We start from the raw sequence: 17,751 nt of genomic DNA, 5'->3' as shown, positions 1-17,751 counted from the left end.
ACTCATGCCCCAGCTCAGGAACATGCCAGCAAAGGAAACTGTTGTTTGTTCTTGCTCCCCCACTGTTGTTGAAAGGGACCCAATAAAGCCTTGCCTGAATTTCCTGTCTTGCCTCTGATCAACTTCTACTGATTAAGGAGGGCAAAAATAGTGGTCTGTAACACAGGTGTACAATGTACACTGGATCAGATATTATAATATATTGCCTAAAATTTTTATTGTGAAGAAAATCTTGAAATATGAAGGATAAATATAAAGAATGTGAAGTTAATATAAAAGAACAAGTATCTGAAGTTTAAGCTCTGGAAAAAGGAAAAAAACAGAAGGCTACTACTGAGTCTTTGAGATAAATTACAGTGCACATAATATGCTTTGAGCTAAACACTCCTAGAATTAATAAACTGCCTAGTTACTCGATATAAATCCACATGATTTATACCAAAAAATTCATTTACATTCTACAGAGGAAAAATATCTATTTTCTCCCTTCTTTCTAAAAAGATTTCTGAACTCTGGGAGAAAGTTTATGATGATTAATAGAGCGCTGCCAGAAATTTGTGTTAAGAGAAAAAAATTTTAATTTTTTATATATAAAGATAATACTTGAAGCCAACTCTCAGTAAAAAGTATATTTTGAGGATTTTTTTTCCCCCAGAGAAATTACAAGCTATATTGGATTTTCTAGAACTTTCCTACGGGGAAGCCTATCATATTCTAATTAAATGGCTGCCAGGAGGTAAGCATGTAGTGTGTGACCTGCTTCCAGGCTCTCTTCATGCTCAGCTCACCTTGAGTTTAGTGCCATGACAAACTTTCTTAAATGCCACATCTAATGCTAATGTAACAGAGACAATATTTTGGAAATATTAAACTAATAGATGTTTTCATCCCCCCTAAATTATGATGCCTTCCATTGCCCTGCCTATTTTATCACTGTCTATCAGATAAGATTAGGGAAATCTCTGGTCAGTGAAATGTTTTCCCTAGTACACATGAGAAACATACAGACTCTCCTTAAAGAAATGCTATGTCAGAATCTCTGTGTGGGGCATGTGGGCCCTGAATGCAAATGAATGCACGCCTGGAAGCAACCTAAAGGCCATGGATGCTTTGGGAATTTGGCAGACATAGACTAGAGACATTTATCAGAAAGCTTCATTGTTGATCGTCTCAGAACTTGTTCCCATGAGAGCAGAACCTCTGTGAAAGAAGTAGTTAAATCTTTAAAAAGACCAAGCAGTAAAAGACCATTTGAAAAAGAAGAAAGCCTAGCCAGGAGTTAATTCCCTTTGAGGATTTTATTATCCCTGTGAGCTCGTGGATAAAGTGAAATAGCAGTCTCAGGGGGAACTGCTCTTTGAAGAGACGAGATGAGAGCTCAGCTTCTGAAGAAGTGGTCCCTGTATAAGCAGGGAGAGTACGAGATGGAGAGGGAGGTCATCGGGTGCTTGAGGCCCAGCAGGAAGCACTGCAGGAGCTGCAACTTGCATCCCAGGGAACTACATGTGGATGCCATCGAATGGGACTCCAGTCTGTTCCCCTTTGAGAGAGAAAGGCCAGATCACATGCCTCCAGAAGGCCAGTACCACAACATCATCAAGGTGTACACACCAGTGGAATTCAAGAGAGAGCTACAGGAAGCTGTCCTCAGAACACACTGCTCTTGAGAATCAGAATGACCAGGATTCAAGGCTGCCTTACAAGATCATCAGTTCAGCTCAGTCACTCAGTCATGTCTGACTCTTTGCGATCCTATGGACAGCACCACACCAGGCCTCTCTGTCCATCACCAACTCCTGGAGCTTGCTCAGACTCATGTCCATTGAGTTGGTGATGTCATCCAACCATCTCATCCTCTGTCATCCCCTTTCTCCTGCCTTCAATCTTCCCAGCATCAGGGTCTTTTCCAATGAGTCAATTCTTCACATCAGATGACCAAAGTATTGGAGCTTGCTGTTAATATATACAAGCTATGGAGGGAAGAAAGGAAAGAAGGAAGGAAGTGGGGGGAGGGAGGGAGGAAAGGAGGAGGAGGAAGGCAATGTCCACAATTGAGCATGTACGGAGAGAGTTAAAAATGGTTCAGAGAGGGATTTGAGTAGAGAGGACTTGAAATAGCCTCCCACAAATATCCCAGTTGTAGTAGTATGACACAGAGAACCAGAAAAATATCCAGTATCCCTAAGCCCTTGAAAGGTGAGTGAAACAGAGCTCAAAATTAAGTCAGTAAACTCAAGTGCTCAAAGTCCCCAAGTTACTACTTTGAGTTAAGATATGTTTGCCTCCAGAGACACTTTTATCCCTCACCTCAAAATCCTACAGAGGCTTCTAAACATCTATTTTAAAATTTTGAAATTCTCTTATCTGGCATTCACCTGTCTCAAGATTCCTAAACCTATCCCTCTTAACTCCAAGCTATATTAATAACACATGCATTTCTTATTGATACAATTAATTGTTGATATGAAGCAGGGCAAAGGCTAACAGAGTTTTGTCAAGAGAAAACACTGGTCATAACAAACACCCTCTTCCAAAAACACAAGAAATGACTCTACACATGGACATCACCAGACGGTCAGCACCAAAATCACATTGATTATATTCTTTGCAGCCAAATGGAGCTCTATACAGTTAGCAAAAACAAGACCTGGAGCTGACTGTGGCTCAGATCATGAGCTCCTGATTGCAAAATTCAGACTTAAATTGAAGAAAGCAGGGAAAACCTCTAGACCATTCAAGTATGACCTAAATTAAATCCCTTATGAATATATAGGAGGTGAAAAATAGATTCAAGGTATTAGATCCAGTAGACAGAATGCCTGAAGAATTATGGACAGAGTTTTGTAACATTGTAATACAGGAGGCAGTGACCAAAACCATCCTAAAGAGAAAGAAATGCAATAAGGCAAAGTGGTTGTCTGAGGAGGACTTACAAATAGTTGAGAAAAGAAAAGCAAAAGGCAAAGGAGAAAGGTAAAGATATACTCAACTGAATGCAGAGTTCCAGAGAATTGTAAGAAGAGATAAGAAAGCCTTCTTAACTGAACAATGCAAAGAAATAGAGGAAAATGATAGAATGGGAAAGACTAGGGATGTCTCAAAAAAAATTGGAGATAAAAAGGAAACATTTCATGCAAAGATGGGCACAATAGAGGACAAAAATGGCAAGGACCTAATAGAAGCAGAAGAGATTAAGAAAACGTGGCAAGAATACAATGAAGAAGAACTATACAAAAAAAAGGTCTTAATGACCCAGGATAACCATGATGGTGTGGTCACTCACCTAGAGCCACTTTCATATCCAGGAGTGTGAGGTCAAGTAGGCCTTAGGAAGCATTACCACAAACAAAACTAGTGGAGTAGACAGAATTCCAGCTGAGCTATTTAAAATCCTAAAGCATAATAACAGTTAAAGTGCTGCACTCAGTATGTCAGCAAATTTGGAAAACTTAGTAGTGGTCACAGGACTGGAAAAGGTGAGTTTTCATTTCAATCCCAAAGAAAGGCAATGCCAAAGATTGTTCAAACTACCAGATAATTGCACTCATTTCACATGCTAGCAAAGTAATGGTCAAAATCCTTCAAGCTAGGCTTCAGCAGTATGTGAATCAAGGACTTCCAGATGTACAAGCTGGATTTAGAAAAAGGCAGAGGAACCAGGGATCAATTTGCAATATCTGTTGGATCACAGAAAAGGCATGAGAATTCCAGAAAAATTTCCACTTCATTAACTAGACTAAAGCTTTAGACTGTGTGGATTACAACAAACTGTGGAAAATTCTTAAAGAGTTGGGAATACCAGACCACCTTATCTGTCTCTGAGAAACATGTATGCAGGTCAAAAAACAACCATTAGAATTGGACACGGAATGAAAGACTGGTTCCAAACTGGGAAAGGAGTGTGTCAAAGCTGTATATTGTCATCCTGCTTAGATTTAACTTCTATGCAGAGTACATCATGAGAAACGCTGGGCTGGAAGAAGCACAAGCTGGAATCAAGATTGCTGGGAGAAATATCAATAACCTCAGATACGCAGATGACACCACCCTTATGGCAGAAAGTGAAGAGGAACTAAAGAGCTTCTTGATGAGGATGAAAGAGAAGAATGAAAGAGCTGGCTTGACACTCAACATTCAAAAAACTAAGAACAAAAAACTAAGATTACTCCATGGCAAACAGAAGAGGAAAAAGTTGAAGCAGTGACAGATTTTATTTTCTTGGGCTCCAAAATCACTGAGGACAGTGACTGCAGCCATGAAATTAAACGACACATGCTCCTTGGAAGAAAAGCTCTGACAACAAACCTAGACAGTGTATTAAAAAGCAAAGACATCATTTTGCTGACAAAAGCCCATATTGTCAAAGCTACGGTTTTTCCAGTAGCCATGTATGAATGTGAGAGTTACACCATAAAGAAGGCTGAGTGCCAAAGAAGTGATGTTTTTGAATTATGGTGCTGGAGAAGACTCTTGAAAGTCCCTTGGACTGCAAGGAGATCAAACTAGTCAATCCTAGAGGTCACATCTATTGCTAGTTTCAAAATCTAATGAAAATCCAATAAAAATTAATTTTAAAAAATAAGGAAAAAGCTTAAAATAATATTTTGAATAGTAAAAGATAATTTTAATAAAATGGTTTATCTCAAGAGATAGTAGAAGTTGAAATGCTGCTGGAAAGTATTGTGGAGGAAGGAAGAAAAATAAAACAATCCAAGCCTATATTACATAGTATCTTCATTAAAATGTTATTATTAAAAAAAAAACTAATGAAATTATGTAAATTTTCCCTTAACAAACTATAACTTACCTTTCTGTAATACAATTTGGCAATATATATAAAAGTCAATATATATATTGACAGAGGTCTGTATAGTTAAGTATGGTTTTTCCAGTAGTCATGTATGAATGTGAGAGTTGGATCATAAAGAAAGCTGAGAACCGAAGAATTGATGCTTTGAACTGTGATGTTGGAGAAGACTCTTGAGAGTCCCTTGGACTGCAAGGAGATCAGACCATTCAATCCTAAAAGAAATCAGTCCTGAATATTCAAGACTGATGCTGAAGCTCCAATACTTTGGCCACCTGATGTGAAGAGCCTATTCATTGGAGAAGGCCCTGATGCTGGGAAAGATTGAAGGTGGGAGGAGAAGTGGATGACAGAGTATGAGATGGTTGGATGGCATCACTGACTCGATAGACATGAGTTTGAGTAAGCTCTGGTAGTTGGTGATGGACAGGTAAGCCTGGCATGCTGCAGTTCATGGGGTCACAAAGAGTTGGACATGACTGAGTGTCTGAGCTGAACTATAAAAGTCTTAAAAAGATAGTTACCTCTGTTCAGTGATTCAATTTTTCCAAGGAAATAAAATCAAAGATAGAGGATTTATGCATAAATGTGTTCATCAGAATATAAATCATAACAGTAAACTACTGTCAATAATCTAAATGACTGTGTAGTTTGAGTCAGGAAAAGAGTGAAAATAATCTCAACAGAGGATGATTTTTTAAAAATCACTCTAGTATATTCTTAAAATTAAATATCATGCAAAGAAAAGGCAGAGGAATCAAATTGCCAATATCTGTTGGATCATAGGGAAAGCAAGAGAATTCCAGAAAAACATCTACTACTTCACTGACTATGCTATAACCATTGACTGTGTGGGTCACAATAAACTGTGGAAAATTCTTAAAGCAATGGGAATACTAGACCACCTTACCTGTCTCCTGAAAAACAGGTCAAGAAGCAACAGCTAGAATCAGACATGGAACAGACTGGTTCAAAATTGGTAAAGGAGTACATCAAGGCTGTATATTGTCACCTTGCTTTTTAACTTCTATGCAGAATACAGCATGTGAAATGCCAGACTAAAATATTTGATCACATTAAAATGTTTATTCAGATAAGAGTATGTTCAAGACATAATATTAAGTGGAAAAAGTATACTATGTATTCATCAAAAGATTTCAATTTTGAGTAAATATGAAGACTGTTATGTTTGTGATTGGGATGAACTGTGCAGGATTAGAAGACCTATACCTGCCCAGCTTTAAGATGGAAGAAAAAAGCTGAAAGTTAGCAACAGAGACATAATAGTTTAATGGATAGGGGAATCTTGCATGTCTGAAGCAAGGTCCTGGAGAAACACCTCACTGTATATGGCAGAAGGCAGACAGGACAAGGCAGAAGGCAGACAGGACATGGCAGCAGTCTTTGCTCCTAGGGACAGGGGTAGGTTGCTAGCTGTAGAGGAGTTGACTTAAGGTTGGCTCATGGGTTATCAGGGAAACCAGCAGAGCAGCATGCCCCTCACCATCCCTTTAAGCACAGTGGAGAGTTCTTATCTAAAGCTATATCATTCCTTTGGGCCTGGGGCAAGTATGTAGGAGGGTCAGTCATGTGAGTAGGGTATACTTGAGGCAGGGACTGGCTGAGCAGGGGATGTACAGAAAACAAGAGAACAGTCATCTTGGGTAGCCTGATCATATCTTAATATTTATGTACATGAAATATCTTGAGAAAGCACACAAAAAGATTAGCTTATTTGTTCATTCCTTCAGTGTCCATTCATTTAAAACACATGTACATTTATTTACTAAGTTCTCTAAACCAAACAGTCATTGTTCTCACCCCTTGGGGTTGGTAGTCTGGTGAGGAATATACATTTACATGTAACTACAACAAAATTATATGTGTACATTCATTTTTGTTTGTTTCTTAGCTATCTCCATTAAAATTGCCAACTCCATTATCGTAGAGATCCTGTTTATCATGTTTGTCACTGTGTTGCCAACATACACCAGAATCCAGGATCATAAATATTTCAAGAATGCAGAGGAAACCCAGAGATTAAACAGGAGCATATTAGCAGAGGACCTCAGGTAGGAGGTTTGAAAACTTTTTTGAGGACAAGTGCCATTGAAAATAAGGTTCTGAAGGATGAGCAAGAAACAGGCAGATGAAGAGGGTTGGGAAGAATGTTCGAAGAAGAAAATAGCTACAGGGAAAAGAAAAAGTGTTAGCTGAATTCACTGAAGCAATGTTTATTTCAGGATGTTTATAGGCAATTTCTTTTTCAAATTGTCTTCAATGAACATGTATTTTTGTGGTAATCAGAGAAACAATATTCTGAACAAAATAGACTTAAAATCTCTGACTTTTTGGAGATTACCCTGACTCTAAATAAATGTTTATTTTCTTACTTTGACTTGTCTTTGTATTTAACATACAAACTGAACAAATTATTATAAATTCAATGTTCTACTCTAGAAATATATTTCCTCTTAGAGTTCAAGACCTTTCAGGTCACTTGATTTTTTTTTCTTTTATTTTGTATCTTTCATAACACTAATACTGTGCTGTATACCCAATATATATGTAAAAGCTGGTTAAATAATTTATATTGGATATAAACAGTAATTGAATCCATAAAACCTATAATTCTGATCTTATTGTATGATGGCTAGTTATTGTTTCAATGACTTTGCAGAACTAGTCCCAAAGAAATCAAAGAGAATTATTAAAATTCCTTTTAGAAACATTTTGCTGAAGAAATTATCTCATTTGATATAAATACTTATGCTAGAATTGGAATCAAAATTAATGCTATTTATTGTTCTAAAATCTCAGAAACAGATGTTTTCATTTCTTTCCAGGATAAAGAAGAGAGAAAATATATTCTTATGGTCAAAGTAACCATGACTACAGTTTTCAGACACATAACAAATGTTATTTTCATATATTTTGTGTTGGTTAAAATAATAATCTATTCTTATATATGAAATCTGTTCTTGGTGAACCTTCCTTTCACACTGCAGCACAATGCTTAATCAATCCAACAACGAGTAGTTTCAGGAGTAACTATTTTTTCCTCAGTGTGGAACATACTTAAGGGTGTAGACGTGCCATACCCCAAAACGTTTAGAATTACTACTTTGGTCCCTTTTGGTATTGTTCTCTCCATTCTCAAGGGGGAAGAATAATTTTCAGCTTCACTATTCAAGGCCCACATCTGAAGGGTGGCACAAACATGATGGCGGTTGTTGGAGAGAGAGAGGCATGAATCAGTCCTAGTCAAAGCCCGTGAGTCTTGCTTCCCCCACACAACTGGAATATAGACCCTCATATACATGATGACACTCCATAAATAGAGCAAATAAATGTGTGCAATTATTTAAACTAACATCAGATGGACTGAAAAATGGGTTCACATTTCCAAAGGACCTCTCTGAATAAGAAGGGCATGATATTATGTCTTAAGACTCTCCCTCTGTTCTTAGTAATACATGGTGGCTTTATGATTATGAGCGAGCTTTCCCCATCTGAGAGGTCTCAGCTGTTTATTTTAACAAAACTCTATGATTAGAACCATCCGGGTGAGTGATGTAAATCAAGGAAATGCTTTATATTGTGACAACTAGAAGCATGTGAATATGATTTCTAAAGTATTATAGTCGAAGGAAATGGTTCTGTCATGACAAATTTCAAATGGAAGAAGACTGATCATTAATTCACTACTGAGTGGTGAGGGAATTTTGTTTTGCTATTTATCCCACAACTCAAAGAAGGTATGTGACCTAATGTCTGAAGAGAAATTGAAAATGGGGTAAAAAGTGAAAAGGATTATTTTTTGTTTTATTCTTGGCAAGAAATTAGAGATGAGATTTTGTAATATCAAATTATTTTGATATTACAAAAGGCTGAACCACAGAACAAGAGGTGGAGGAGGATGGCCACAAGAGAAGAAAAAAAGAAGATGACAAGGAAGAAAAGGAGGTAGGCTAAGAAAGTCCTCATCAAGTGAAGTGGTATGATAGTTATCAAAGAATACATTAACTTTGGTTCTCAGAGACCAAATATAGATAACAGCAGCCAGAACTGTGCAATTCAGAATTTTGTGTCTTACTGAGAAATGTTTGATATTCAGAAGTCCAATAAGATAATTTATGAAGAATACCTAAAATCATCTCATTAATGACTGGTTAGGCATCAAAAAGGAACAGATGTTCTCTGCAATAAATACCACACTATAGCAAATAATTTAAAATATTTAAGAATTCTTCTCATGCAAATACTAGCATATTAATAAAAGAAAGCACTAATTGACTTCAACAAATGATCCTCAGAGCAATTCAAACGATCAAGAAATAATTAAAAAACACAAATTGCTAAACTAGTAGGAGACAACGTTTACAGTTACTTTCATTTGTTAAATGAGGCAAAATCCACATCTTGCTCCAAAGAATATTTCAAGAAATTTACCAGTGGAATTAGGGTTTGACAATAGCATTTAAATTCCATAGAAATTAGTATACGGAAACTGCCTCCCCTGACATCTCCCCACAGTTAAAGTAAAGCATTGTTATTCCTAATGACTAATCTTTCTTTACTCCTTTCCGGTTTACAAAGTGCCTATATCTACATCATCGTTTATGTAAACAGGCAGGCTGCATGAGTGTTATTCATCTCTGCTTCATAGAGAGGCAGCATGGAACACAGGCTTTGATGCTAAAGTCCATGCTCCGTCACTGAGTAGTTTGTGACCCTGGACGATTTATTTAAACTCACTGAATCTCATTTTCCTCATGTGTAAATAGAGACATTTATCTGCCTCATAGGGTTATAAAGATTAAATGAATCAGTAGCTGTAAAGTGCTTATTATGAGTGGCAAACAACAAACTATAAAGTTACATGATTACTACAGGTAACGTTGAGGTTAAGAGTACTGGATTAACTTTATACAGTTAATAAATAGAAGAGTAAATATTATATTCTATATTTTACATAAAGGCTAGCAACTTTAAAAACAAGCTTTATCACTCAATCCAAATAAAGTAAAGCAGTATGTTATTCCTGAAAGAGCATACTGATTTTGGTGCATACTTGGGCTCAAATAATAGCTCCACCACTTGGGCAAGTCACATAACACAATTAGCCTCAAATTTACTCAACTGTGAAATAGAGACATTAACATATAACTCATATGACAACAAAATGAGATACTGACTTCATGAAATCCAAATGGAAGGTCTTTATAAACTGAACTTGGTTCTTCGCAATATTCAGCTTTGTTGGAAATATTTTAAGAGTTCCCAAACTGTTGTGATAGGGCTGCCAGTATAACACAGGAAATATAGTTAGAAAGACTTTAACAAGTTTGTTTCCTAATGCAATAGGTATGACTACCTTGACAAACTCTGATGAACATCTGGTCTGGGGTCATTAGTAAATGATGTGGTAAGGATTATGTGCTGGTGTATTTTATATTCTTTTCCTAGCAAAAAGTAAAAATTAATGAGATGAATACCTCATTTCAAATACTGAAATATGCAAAATGTATTTTTCAGAAAATGAGAAATTCTATCAATAGTATCATGTATCAAGTGATTTTAGAAAACAAAAACTATAGTTGTTCAATTTAACAAATTAGCACTGCCACAGCCTAGCTAAGCATTCCAAGATCATTCCTTTAACTTTATGATCCCACACATTAACTCCTATTAAAAGAAGATTTCAAGTAAATCTACTTGGATTAAAAATGTTCCTAACACTATATGACCATCCATGACTTATTTTACTTAACATAATGTTTTGGGGACTCATCCATATTACAGCATAGTATTACAGCATACAATATATGGACTTCATTATTTTTCATTGCTGAATAATAAACCATTGTATGTATTAATATAAATAAAAAATGTCCCTATATGACACCTTTAACACCTTAAAATGGTTTAAGACAAAACACATATGCTTTGCACATAACACATGGCATACATCTTTTTTTGTGTGGTGAAAATCATAGACTCCTTCAATCCTACCACTCAATTATACAGAACTTTCTCACCAACCTTCTAAATTACTCAACTTTTGTAACTGTCTATAGAACTCCAGTTGAGCTATTCCAAATCCTGAAAGATAATGCTGTGAAAGTGCTGCACTCAATATGCCAGCAAATTTGGAAAACTCAGCAATGGCCACAGAACTGGAAAAGGTCAGTTTTCATTCCAATCCCAAAGAAAGGCAATGCCAAAGAATGCTCAAACTACCGCACTCATCTCACACGCTAGTAAAGTAATGCTCAAAATTCTCCAAGCCAGGCTTCAGCAATATGTGAATTGTGAACTTCCTGATGTTCAAGCTGGTTTTAGAAAAGGCAGAGGAACCAGAAATCAAATTGCCAACATCTGCTGGATCATGGAAAAAGCAAGAGAGTTCCAGAAAAACATCTATTTCTGCTTTATTGACTATGCCAAAGCCTTTGACTGTGTGGATCACAATAAACTGTGGAAAATTCTGAAAGAGATGGGAATACCAGACCACCTGACCTGCCTCTTGAGAAATCTGTATGCAGGTCAGGAAGCAACAGTTAGAACTGGACATGGAACAACAGACTGGTTCCAAATCGGAAAAGGAGTACGCCAAGGCTGCATATTGTCACCCTGTTTATTTAACTTATATGCAGAGTACATCATGAGAAACGCTGCACTGGAAGAAACACAAGCTGGAATCAAGATTGCTGGGAGAAATATCAATCACCTCAGATATGCAGATGACACCACCCTTATGGCAGAAAGTGAAGAAGAACTCAAAAGCCTCTTGATGAACGTGAAAGTAGAGAGTGAAAAAGTGGGCTTAAAGCTCAACATTCAGAAAACGAAGATCATGGCATCTGGTCCCATCACTTCATGGGAAATAGATGGGGAAACAGTGGAAACAGTGTCAGACTTTATTTTTGGGGGCTCCAAAATCACTGCAGATGGTGACTGCAGCCATGAAATTAAAAGACGCTTACTCCTTGGAAGGAAAGTTATGACCAACCTAGATAGCATATTCAAAAGCAGAGACATTACCTTGCCAACAAAGGTTCATCTAGTCAAGGCTATGGTTTTTCCTGTGGTCATGTATGGATGTGAGAGTTGGACTGTGAAGAAGGCTGAGCATGGAAGAATTGATGCTTTTGAACTGTGGTGTTGGAGAAGACTCTTGAGAGTCCCTTGGACTGCAAGAAGATCCAACCAGTCCATTCTGAAGGACATCAGCCCTGGGATTTCTTTGGAAGGAATGATGCTAAAGCTGAAACTCCAGTACTCTGGCCACCTCATGCGAAGAGTTGACTCATTGGAAAAGACTCTGATGCTGGGAGGGACTGGGGGCAAGAGGAGAAGCAGACGACAGAGGATGAGATGGCTGGATAGCATCACTGACTTGATGGATGTGAGTCTCAGTGAACTCCTGGAGTTGGTGATGGATAGGAAGGCCTGGCGTGCTGCGATTCATGGGGTCACAAAGAGTCGGACAGGACCGAGCAACTGATCTTATCTGATCTGATCTGATAATCAACACAGTTTGACTCTTTGGGAAATTTTTGACATCAGTTTAAATAGATGCAAGACATCTCTGAAATATGAGTTGCTGGGCTCCAACTTTAGCTATGAAATAAATTTTAAGCCAGAAACATCCTTGCCAAACAAATCATTTAATAAACTCCTGGATATGAATAAACATGTATGTTGGTATTTTCAATGCATGTAGGTGTATTGGCTGCTTAGCACTACCATAACAAAGTACCACAGTTTAGTAGAAACAACAGAAAATTGAAAGAGGGCTAAAATGAGCAAAGAACAGAATCATTCCTCTTGGATAGATCCCCGGGAGCCGAACGGCTGTGTCATATGATAAAGTCATGTTTAACTGTTTAAGAAACCACCAAACAATTTCACCAAAGTAAGCGTGCAGTTTTAAATTCCTGCCAACAGTGCATGCAGGTTTGTTTCTTCACATCCTTGCAATAGTTATTATTATCTGCCTTTTTTAAATTGCATTTTCCTAATGACTAACAATATGCCGGGCAGTCTGTTAGGTAGTATGTATAGGTCAGATGGCAACTAGGTAGTAGATTATGTGAATAACACATAATCACTGCAAAGCATTTGTTGTTAGGGAAAAAGAGAAAGAGAGGGAGATAAAAGGATAATTCCTCCAACAGTAAATTACATGAACTCCCACCATTACATCATATCTTTTACTAAATAGTTTTAGGAAGTTTGAACACACTCTCTCATGAACAGAGTTTTCTGGAGATTCAACTAAACGAAGCTAAAGATTATATTGAAGTCATCATCCTGTCAAGTATTTCTTCTATATACCTTTGATCTTTAAAGCAATCATGTAAGACATCCTCTCAACTACTTCATTCTCTTTGAAAGGCATTTGCAATAGTAGGGAGCACAAAGTAACTCCGCATTTAAGCTTCCTCAGGGAAAAATGGCCATTATTATTTTAAGAGAATTTCCACAAAGATGATTTTGACAATAATAGATTTTTCTGATGAGTGAAACCAATCATTTTTGATAGACTTTTAAAAATGTCAAATTTGTCCTATAAAATGGAGACCGAGGCAGATGATAGAATCTCTAGCAATCAGCAATCCTGAATGCTTCTGTTAAATAAAACTGAACAATTCTATACTTCTTGTCTTCTATGACTGCAAAGCCATACAAATGAGCTGCACACATGAATAAGTTTTCTTTAACTAAACATTAAATTACTTTTTCTTTTAAGTTTCTCAGATGACCTACCTCTGAACTCAGTATAAAGTGAAATAGAGGCAAGGAAATGTGGATTTCTGAAATTATGTACAAAGTTGGAAAATATTCTTAAAGGCCCTACCAAGAGGTAGAGAATTACCATCTGAGTCTTGAATCCATAAGAACTCCATTATAGAGATGAGAGTGAATAGGCTGTGAAATTCTATATATAAAATTATAATGGCACATTTTTGGAGAATTAAGGAAAACCAGATTAGGCAGTTTGAGAGTTCCAGGTAGGAGAATAATGATTTAATAGCAAGACCTTTGGTAAAAGACACATTTTATTTATTTACCCATTAAGTATTAATTAAGCTTTTAGCCAGGCACTTGGAATAAAAATAACTTTCCCTCCCTTCAAAGAGTTTATACCCCATTAAGAGACAGTTATGAAAACAAAATACAGTTCTCTAGTTGGAGCTAACATTTTTGAGCCATAACATTTGACAGACACCATATTTACATAGGATTATCTCATTCAATCCTCATAATAAACCTACAAGGTTAGTACCATTATTATTCCCACTAGTGGGGCAGTGGTAAAATATCCACCTGCCAATGCAGAAGATGCAAGAAACGTGAATTCAATCCCTGGGTCAGGAAGATTCCCTGGAGTATGAAATGGAAACCCAGTGCAGAATTCTTGCCCGAAAAATTCCAAGGACAGAGAAGCCTGGAGGGCTACAGTCCATGGGGTCGCAGAGTCAGACACAACTGAGCAACTGAGCACACACACACACACACACACACACACACACACAGATATGGAAACAAGCTTAGAGTTGTAACTTGCACAAAGTTATTCAAACCATCTGTAACTGAATCAAGTGGCCTGTACCCCTAACCACTGAGGTAGCTATACTAGGTCTTATATTGCCATAATAAATGTAGGAACATTAAAAAGCAAGAACAAAACAAACAGTAGGCACAGTGGGAAAGAGTACTGACTTTCCAGAGAGAGTTGAAAAAGCCTTCACAGACTAAGCTCTAAAAATAAATAGGAAATTTTCAGACAAAGAGACAGAGAAGAGGCATCCCAGGTTGACAGTAAATAACATATTGGAGCAGTAAACATTCATGAGATAACAGGAATAGAAGCTGTATAACAGGGAAGAACAAACCTGAAACCATATTAGATCTGCTCCTTTAGCTCTAACCCTTGTGTTCTGTTGCCTGTGATTAGTCATGCTGGTTTTGTAAAAGAATGCTGTCTAGAGCCTGAAATATATAGAACCCATTCTCAAGGCTCTGACCTTTAAAGGTATAACACTTTTTCATTCATTTAGAGAGAAAATGTTGCAAAGCAGAGAATCACATTTGTCTTGTTGGAGTTTTACAGGAACATTGTGACCAGACCTAGACAGACAGCTGCAGAGAATCCTAGCACCAAAAAGTCTGCAACAACTAGCCATACCTTCTCCCCTTTTAGCATAAAGGAAGCCTGAACTCTACTCAGGTATAATGATTGTTTGGGACATTAGTCCACCATCATCTCGGTCTACAGGCTTTCCAAGTAAAGTTGCTATTCCTTGCCCCAACAACTCATCTCTGGATTGACTGGCCAGTCCGGCCTCAAGCAGTAGAAGGCTGGACTCAGTAACAGTTGTATTGTTTCCTATGGCTATTGTAACAAGCTACCACACACTTTATGGCTTCAGGAATAGAAATATATTCTCTTAAAGTTTTGGATGCCCAGAAATCTGAAATTCCTATCACTGGGCAAAAATTAAGATGTGCACAGGGCCATGCTCTGGGGTAAATGTGTCCCTTTCCTCTTCCAGCTTCTGATCATTGCCAACATTCCTTGGCTTATGGTCATATCACTACGTTTTTCAAGATCAGTTCTTGCATCTTCCCTGTGTCTATAAAATCTCTCTCTGTCTCTCTCTTACAGAGTATACTGCCCTTAGAGTCCATTCCGTTAATTCAGGATAACCTTCCTATCTTAAGATTCTTAATTTAATTATATCTCCAAAGACCCCTTTTTCCAAATAAGGTAACATTTACAAGTTTGAAGAATTGGACCTGATGTTTTTGGGGGTCATTTTTCAGCCTACCAAAACTTAGAATCACCCAGCTGGTGGAGGTGGAGGAGGTATGGGAGGCTAGCAGGGTGTGTGGGGAGAGGTAACACTGCAGAAAATAGAAGAGCCTAGGCAGGTGAGCAGGTACTAGAAGACAATGATTGAACTGGCTACAGGGAAGTTTATCTTATAAGTGATGGATACATTTGAAGTGTTCTGATTTGCAGCATGACACTGTGATATTTGCATGTTACAGAAAGATCTTTTCACAGTTAATATTTTGAAAAGAAGTTAGTAGAAGGCAGGAGATTTTAAGACTCTTAATTATTTGGGGAGAAAAGGAAGGGATGGATAAGATATGAATATGGTTATTGTCGACTGGATGTAGAGAAAGAGATAGGAGGGAATTCAGGATAAATCATAAATTTCTGGTTTGAGCAAGTGGGTAGATAGTGGGGGCAAGTGAGGATATGGAACACTCAGAGTGATACAGATGGGCAGGATGAGCTTGACTTTAGACCTGATGATTTAGAAGTGCATGTGTGACATCCAATGTAAGATGCTGGTAGATAACTGGATATGTAAGTCTGGAGAGAACAAGGGAAAGATTTAGACATTTAGATGTGCACATCTAAATTTGGAAATTTAGATTTAGGAACCATTGGCCATGATTATGGTTGAAACTACCAAATGGTCAACAAATTGATGTTAGTAAAAACTACTTTTTTGCTGGTACCAATGTGTTTCAAGGCAATTTCTCCATAATTTTTATGCTATCATGAATACTTCAACTTGGTCAATGTTGAGCTTTAGCCACCTAGATTGTATCTAATTAGCTAGCTTTGTTGAGACACTGCCTGCATCATTTTGGAAAATTGTCTTATTAAACTCTACTTCAGAGAAAACCATTTACTTTTCTATGGTCAACAAATTGATGTTAGTAGAAACTTCTTTTTTGCTGGTACCAATGTGTTTCAAGGCAATTTCTCCATAATTTTTATGCTATCATGAATGCGTCAACTTGGTCAATGTTGAGTTTTAGCCACCTAGATTGTATCTAATTAGCTAGCTTTGTTGAGACACTGCCTGCATCATTTTGGAAAATTGTCTTATTAAACTCTACTTCAGAGAAAACCATTTACTTTTCTATTTACATCTGGTCATAAGTAATCAGGGTCTCAGTGCTAAGAAACTCTGTGCTGAATAGACCAGCCAAATCTTAAAAGGCTTTGGAAAGAAAAAAGTATTACTTGTATGAATCCTCTAGAGAACTGATGATGAAAATTTACCCTAGCCCAGTGGTCCCTTAAAACTTTTCCATTCCATGACTGCCCAGGCCCTACATCATTTCTCCTACAAAACCAAATCATATAACTTTAGTGTTTCATGTAGCTGGGAAAGGAAGAAAGGCATTATCATCTTTATGAGAGCACAGGGTGCACTCAATAAATGTTGTTGAAAAGGGAACATTAGGCAGAGACTGAAAACAAAAAAGCCACGGGAAGACTGTGGATCCTGAGGATTTAACAAACAGGGTCTTCTGTGGTGGTCAAATCACTATTCATAGATGTGTTGTTCTGGGTCAGAGATTCCTGCTCTGAGAAACAATGCCTCAGCCATTAGCCTCAGGAGACATCAATCACTCATGGTACGATACACAATTAGCTCAGGAGGGATTTCAAAACTTAACTGGGTCAAAAATTGCTTCTAAGCAGGTTTCTTTAATTTAATCTAAATTAAAGCTTGAGAAAGTAGAAGGAATTCTAAGGCCCACCAAACTCCCTACCTACATTTCCAACCCTTCATATCACTTCTTTTTTTCAAGTACAAAGTCTTTTGTCTCAATGTAAATGATTTGTGAATTGCTTCCTATAAGACACAAGAATTCCTGTCTACTTCCTCACATCACTCCTTTTACCCTGCAATGCCTTCCCTTCTCTCTGCTTTTGATAGGGATAAAGTGGGATAGTCAAATAATTAGCTTAAAAACCCGATTAAGGAATTGTAGATAGAGAGGGAACTTTAGGGGGCTTTGGGAGACCACAAAAAGACTAATAATCACTCAAGAAAGTAATAGGAAAATTCTGAAACAATGTTGGCTTGCTTGACTCATTAAGCAAAATGAGACACTTAGCA

At 37.4% G+C, this 17,751-nt stretch overlaps 2 protein-coding genes and 1 pseudogene across 6 annotated transcripts in view; 2 read left to right on the top strand and 1 right to left on the bottom strand.

Moving 5' to 3' along the window:
- The window catches only part of ANKS1B (ankyrin repeat and sterile alpha motif domain containing 1B), a 1,161,043-nt gene that overhangs the window by 820,095 nt on the left and 323,197 nt on the right, over positions 1–17,751 (bottom strand). The window lies entirely within an intron of this gene.
- Positions 1,117–1,667, top strand: LOC129641216 (39S ribosomal protein L40, mitochondrial-like; annotated as a pseudogene).
- The window catches only part of GARIN6 (golgi associated RAB2 interactor family member 6), a 43,373-nt gene continuing 27,769 nt past the window's right edge, over positions 2,148–17,751 (top strand). Inside the window, 1 exon segment of the mRNA XM_055565973.1 lies at positions 2,148–2,196. Within this exon segment, the coding sequence (XP_055421948.1) occupies positions 2,148–2,196 (49 nt within the window).

Source organism: Bubalus kerabau, chromosome 1 (assembly GCF_029407905.1).
Source record: "Bubalus kerabau isolate K-KA32 ecotype Philippines breed swamp buffalo chromosome 1, PCC_UOA_SB_1v2, whole genome shotgun sequence".
Taxonomy (NCBI): Eukaryota; Metazoa; Chordata; class Mammalia; order Artiodactyla; family Bovidae; genus Bubalus; species Bubalus kerabau.
Note: the sequence above shows the minus strand (reverse complement) of the source record. Positions and strands in the feature narration are given on the sequence as shown.